This window comes from Coregonus lavaretus (assembly GCF_964263955.1).
Source record: "Coregonus lavaretus genome assembly, chromosome: 31".
Taxonomy (NCBI): Eukaryota; Metazoa; Chordata; class Actinopteri; order Salmoniformes; family Salmonidae; genus Coregonus; species Coregonus lavaretus.
The window spans coordinates 35,004,731-35,011,351 of record NC_140018.1 but is presented as its reverse complement, the minus strand read 5'-3'; the positions used below and the strand labels follow the sequence as shown (position 1 = coordinate 35,011,351).

Sequence of the window (6,621 nt, the reverse complement as noted above, 5' to 3'; positions counted from 1 at the left end):
TTCCAATTCCAAATTGTTCTTATAAAATGTGGTATTGGAATTGTACGTTTACATCCTGAATTGAAATGGAATTGACCCCAACCCTGCTCTCACAACTACCCTATTAAAGTGCATGGAGAAATGACGTTCAAAGGAAAATAAACTCCAGCAAACTGGTGATCATGATGGAATGGATCTTATAACCGTTTGTCTCAATAGACCTTCATTCAGGTTTTTCTGCAAAGCTCAATTCATTCTTAAGAAAAACTTAAGTAAAAGCAAGTTCAGTGGTAACTGGTAAAAACATTTTTATTATCAACTGTTTCATCAGAATTGTAAAAACTGGAGCCCTTGAACTAGTATTTATGTAATGTACTGCACAATCTTTAGTCACAAATGACATTGTGCCCAAATAAATAGTACTGTATTACTCACATACAAAAGGTCATGCTGACAAATACATTGACTTACCAAATTAAAGCAGTCAACTTTCATGTGAAAAGTACATCAAGCTTAAAAATATTGTTTTGATAGAAAACACTAAATCTAACAAAAAGAGACCAAAAACGGTAACATCTACTTCATTAGTGTTCATCATTTTACAAAAACACTTTGGGTTGTGTTTTCAATTCTTTACATTGTGTGTTTGTGTAAATGCACAAATACAATTTGCTGGTAATTTTGCACATCTGCCCCACAATTTTTGGTCCACAAAATTCCATGTTATGCCCATGTTATTCACAACGCTGCCCAACTTACCAGCTACAGTCATTTATAGACAATATACATTTTCACTATGAAAAACACTTATAGATTACTCAACATGACTGGTAAATGGTACAGTGGTTTCAACCAATATTTGAAATCTTTGAAATACTTTAGCGTTTGCTTTAGTCTGTCTGGAATGCTAGATGATCCGGGTTTTAACTCTTGTGACTAGTCTGTTGGTTCCATTGTACCAGGCAAGCTCAATCAAGCCCAGATAAAGTATTTGAAATGATTTCAAATAGTATTTGAATCCAGGTCTGGTGTGGACTGATCTTTTGTTTAGAAGAAGGGACACTGCCCAAAGGAGCCAGGGGTTTGTCCACTGGCAATACATGCATTGAATAATCGTTGCCTGTCAACATAAGGCAAATTAATAGGAGAGAAACCGAAAACAACGACATAAGGAAAAGTGTGCTCAGACAGCCCAATCTCTTCCAACAGTATCATGCTCGACCCAAACATTACACGGTCAATAGTGTCCTAACGGACAAGCACCTATGAAATGTTGTCATATTTACTGTAGCAAAGGGAACGCAATGTTACATCAACAAATCACCGGCGGCATCGGTAACCTCACAAGTCCTCTGAACTCAAATACTTCAGAGAGGAAAGACTGAGGAATATTTAGCACCTGGGAAGCATCCAAGGGCATTTTCTTTCTCATCTCGCCTATGATTTATGGAGGCTAACTGAGAAGGTAATTGTCAAAGACAGTTCATGTTTTATTGAGAACTACTGTATACAAAGCCTTGAGACTGAGAATGTCTTTGAGCACTGTGACATCATCGCCACATCCAGGAAGCCTCTTGTGCGCACAGACAGAGCACTGCTCAAGAGAAGGCCAAAGATGGTCTACTGTATGTTTTTCGACAGGCCGTGATAAAGGCTCTCATTTCTTAAGACACTGGTACATCAGCGCCCGTCGGTTGAGCACGTAGCGCTCCGAGTTGAGGAACTTGGTGAGGTACTGCGGCGCGTTGGGCCGCGGCATCATGAAGGACATGCCAGGACTGACAGCCATGAACTCTGCGATCTTCTGTTTCATGTCGCTGATCTCCTTCTCCTGCTTCATTACTTTTCCTGCGGGACAGAAGTAGATGCAGAGATACGATATGCAACAGATGAGACTTAGATACAAAAAATAACCCAAATGATTTACACTACCGGTCAAAAGTTTTAGAACGCCTACTCATTCAAGGGTTTTTCTTTATTTTTACTGTCATCAAGGCAAAGGGTGGCTATTTGATTTGTTTAACACTTTTTTTGGTTACTCCATATGTGTTATTTCATAGTTTTGATGTTTTCACCATTTTACAATGTAAAAAATAGTAAAATGAAAGAAAAACTCTCCTTACTGCACACAGTGCCGAATCCTCACATAAGAACCGGGCGCATAACTGGAACATTCACGCAAATCTCCCATTGATATTAATAGACGATTTACGCAAATGTTCAAGCTACATGCACAGATCTCAAGTTGGCAATCGGCTAAATCAATGCTTTATAGAGCTTTAACACAATGTTAGAGCTATAACACATTTCTATAGAGCTACAGTGAGCTCCAAAAGTATTGGGATAGAGACATTTTGTTGTTTGTTTTGGCACTGTACTCCAGTACTTTGGATTTGAAATTATACATTGACTATGAGGTTAAAGTGCAGACTGTCAGCTTTGTTTTGAGGTTATTTTCATCCATATCGGGTGAACCGTTTAGAAATTACAGCACAAAATAATCTGAAACACAACCAAAACAAGCTTGATGTCACAAGCTTGATGTAATCATTGCGTACTAGGAATATGGGCCCAAATACTAATCTTTTGACTACTTTAATACACATACAAGTGAATTTGTCCCAATAATTTTTGGTCCCCAAAAATTGGGGGACTATGTACAAGAAGTGCTGTAATTTCTAAACGGTTGACCCGATATGAATGGAAATACCCTCAAATTAAAGCTGACAGTCTGCACTTTACCCTCATAGTCATTGTATCATTTCAAATCCAAAGTGCAGGTGTACAGAGCCAAAAACAACAAATGTGTCAATTGTCCCAATAAACAGTGAGTGTGAGGAGGGGAAGGGGGACCTTGTGCTATCTCCAGCTGCCTGCGGGCATCTCCCAGGGCTGAGAACAGGTCCAGTTTGATCCGCGTCTCAGCACTCAGGTTGTACTCCAGACGCTGAGCCTTCTGCTGCAGGGTCGACAGGGCGGAGAACAGCATGTCCTGATCCTCCTGCTCCATACAACGATACTTCCCCAGGGCCTGGGATGAGAGCAGGGAGAGAGACACTCGAAATAGCCCCAGGGGCACACAGTAGGAGCCTGGCAGGCACCTACATGGATTTTGCTACATTTTGCTACATTGTTCTGAAGTGAAACGATGGTGAAACGTAGTGAATTCAGTGTGGATTCCAGGCTAACAGAGGAGCATGGACTAGTTGTGTGGAGTTCAGTAGGCACTAAACAGGAGAAAAACGGTTTGGAACTGAGTGAAACAGGGTGGTTCTACCTGGAGTTTTCCAATAAGAAATTGTTGTTTTTCTGTTTTAAAACGTGTGCCCTACTGAACATGACCCTGGTGGTGCAGTCATTCTAAGGTACTCCCCAAACACACATTTTTTTTGTTTTATAGTTATACTGCTTTTTGTGTGCTGAAGAATTGTAACGCCCTCATTAGAAACACAATTTCCCCAGTTAGGGAACCAATGCACCACATAACAACAATGTTTTATGAAAGACTTGGCTTCTGCCTCTGCAATGTCTGCATGCTTCATGGAGTATGTCACCACAAGAAAACAATATCACAGATGACAAAATATCAAATATATGTGAAACAAATACAATTAGCATACAGTATCGATGAATGCAATTACAAAGTGCCCACGTTACAGTACGTTGAGTTCAGGCCAAAACACACAAAAAACAGATGATCCAAAAGTCCTCAAATCACTGGACCAAACAATTTCCTGCTATTCAAATCCACAAACACAAATAATTACACACATAATAGTCACACGCAACAAACCACACGTCTACAAAACGGCATATCCAAAACAAGACAACGGAGTATCACTTCAACAACGAGCACCGTACACAAGTGCAAGAAGTCAAAACGTACAAACTCGACACGTACATTCGTATGGAACCCACTCATGTGAAAGAGTAGTATTTTTTAATTTTTTTTACCTCCACTTGATTCTCTAGAGCTATCACACGCCCTTCTTTCCCTTGACTCTCCAGCTGCAGTTGTTTGTAATCTGTCTCTAGATCTTTTGCTTTTTTCCTTAACATTAGGGTCTCAGAGTATTCCTGCCTAGTGTGGTGGGAGATACAGAGAATAGTACAGGCTTGTTTTGAGCAGGTCGTCAGAGAGGTGCCACTTATTTGGGGGGTTGGGAGGGGTAGTTCGCAGAGTAAGAAACATGACACATCATCAACAGCAAGGGGGCATCTTGAAATCCATCTCTATTTTTGTGGGTTTTAACCAAATATTATAGTTCACTAATTGTTTTAGTTTTTTTTTACTTAAATGACTGTTGCTACAGGCTGCAATGAAAAGCAAGTTAATAGTACAGCAAATAAAGAAAGCAAGTGATGGTGAAATTAGGCATGATCTGGAGTATAGACTCATATTTACACGTATATATTGTGCACTACTTTTGACCAGAGTCCTATGAGCCTTGCTCAAAAGTAGTGAACTACATAGGGAATAGGGTGCCATTTGAGATGCAGCCTCAATAGCCTCTGAGGGTAATGGTTGTTACGTAACATACAAGTCATACATACATTTGAATACAAAATGGCCGAAGGTGAGAAAGTGAGTGCCATACCTGTTTGGTAGACTACTATGCGCTAAGATGGCCACCTCCTCTAGTTTGTGAGCCTGGAGTTCGGCCAGCTTTTTCTCTATAAAGAGCCTGGCCTCTGTCTCTGCTTTGGTCTTCTTCTCCAGCACAGCGCTGGTCTGCTTGTCTTTCTGCCTGGTCTTGGTCAGACACAAGATCCTGAAACACAGAATCCAACCACAATGTTCTAAACTAAATGGAGACCCCAGTATCGAGAGTACTTGGAATGCATGCCAAATGGCACCCTTTTCCCTACATAGTGCACTACTTTTGACCAGAGCCATATGGGCCCAATAAAGTGGCATTTCAGGCGCAGCCTTGGTGTATGTGAATCAATACTTTCCATTCCCAGTAAATTGGTTAGAAGCTTCAAAACGTGAAAAGGGTTTCTGTAGCACTTAACATGGATAGTCATTTAGTTATTTAATTTTGTATAATCATATTATTGTATCAGCATACTACTCCACATATTCTTGTTGTGCTGTGCTAAACTGTGTTGAGTGAAATACAGAATAAAATTGTGAAATATGTGGAGGGGGATGACCACATGACATAACGATCGAAACAAAGAGTGTCAGTGCATATGTGTAACCAGCAGGGGGAGCCAAAAGCAGTGGCACTAGGCCCACTTTACAATGCAAGGTACATTTCTGATAAAACAGACAATAAAATGCTAACTTATCACTCACTTGCTGTGGAGCAGCTCGTTGTTCTGCCTGAGCAGGGACACCTCAGGCCTCAGGCTGCGCTCACTGTTGGTCAGGTTGCAGATGTGGCTGTGCAACTCCTGCTCACTCTGTCTGCTGGCCTGCAGCTCGCCCTTCAGACTTTTCATCTCCTGCTCCAGCCTGGGGGACAGGGAGAGGGGGAGGGAGAAGGGGGTAGTTTAGAGAGGTAGAAGAGAGAGGGGGAGAGAGGTGATTAAGTAATACACTCATACTCTCTGTATGTCTCCAAAGCTAATGAAACCAAAGTGAACGGTGGCAGAGTGTCTCTACTTAGTGATCTGGTCAGCGTGAGGATTCGGATTGGGAGTGGCGGGGCCCTTGTCTGTGGCGTCCCGATTGGGGCTGACCGTTTTCGAGCCGTTCTTCTGCTTCCTGTCAGCCCTGCCAGTGGGAGGAGGAGGCGAAAGGATGTTGGAGGCGGCGCCGGGGGACGTCCTGCATGCTTTGGGGGAGCAGGAGGAGCCTATGGCGGCCCGGGGGACTTTGCCGCCTTGCTCCTCCTGAGGCAGATTTTTGGGGGAGGATGAGGACTCCATCGACCCTCCTCCTGCCCCCCTGTCGGTGGGGGGGTCTCTGGGTTTGGAAGACAGAGGCGGCTGGGGGTTTGAGTGTCCCAGCTTTGTCTCCTCCACACCCCTCTCAGCCCCTCCCTGCTCCTCCTTGCTGTGGATCTGGAGGCAGTCCAAGGTGAGTCTCTCATCAGATGCCAGAGCACCGTTCTGACACTGGTACTGGCTAGACTCAGGTTTGGGCCTCCACTTTGAGTCTGCAGGGGAAAAAAGGGCTATATTTCAAAGACTATATCTTGCTATAGGTTCAGACGGGTTGGCTGACAACGTCACGAAAATGATGTGCACGCATCGATGTGGCCGGAAGCCGTGCTAGTTTGTGATTCTGAACAGTCAGATAGCTAACAACAATGACGAGAGCTGCCATGTGGGGAATAATAGGAGGCTCGTTTAAGCTAGTTTTATCTTGTTCTTGATACCATGTCTTGTTTTGAGGTGTTTTGACTGATTTCATGTCAATGCTAATATGGCTCAAATTCGCTAGCTAGCTAACCAACAACAGTAGCGATATATTTGAGAGACAACAAGTGCTCATTGTGGAAATGCATGTATGTTTTCAATAAACATTTGCGGACTAAATATAGTTTACATGTTGTCAACAATATAAGCCAACCCCGTCTGTTTTGCCCCATAGGTTTTGTTGCTAAACAACCAACCCGTCTATTGGACTCAAAGTGAGATGTAACATTTCTCTGCTTCCTGCACGCATAGGGACATTAAAGTGGCGCATTA

At 42.7% G+C, this 6,621-nt stretch overlaps 1 protein-coding gene across 1 annotated transcript in view; it reads right to left on the bottom strand.

Annotated features, from left to right (window-relative positions):
* Positions 1–262: 262 nt before the first annotated feature.
* The window catches only part of LOC311107178 (macoilin-like), a gene marked incomplete at its 5' end in the record, with an annotated part of 7,658 nt that continues 1,299 nt past the window's right edge, over positions 263–6,621 (bottom strand). The window contains 6 exons of the mRNA XM_084149668.1: positions 263–1,827; positions 2,833–3,010; positions 3,934–4,060; positions 4,578–4,751; positions 5,282–5,440; positions 5,591–6,086. Coding sequence (XP_084005794.1) covers positions 1,637–1,827; positions 2,833–3,010; positions 3,934–4,060; positions 4,578–4,751; positions 5,282–5,440; positions 5,591–6,086 — 1,325 coding nt within the window. The 3' untranslated portion in view covers positions 263–1,636. The remainder of the gene's footprint in view (positions 1,828–2,832; positions 3,011–3,933; positions 4,061–4,577; positions 4,752–5,281; positions 5,441–5,590; positions 6,087–6,621) is intronic.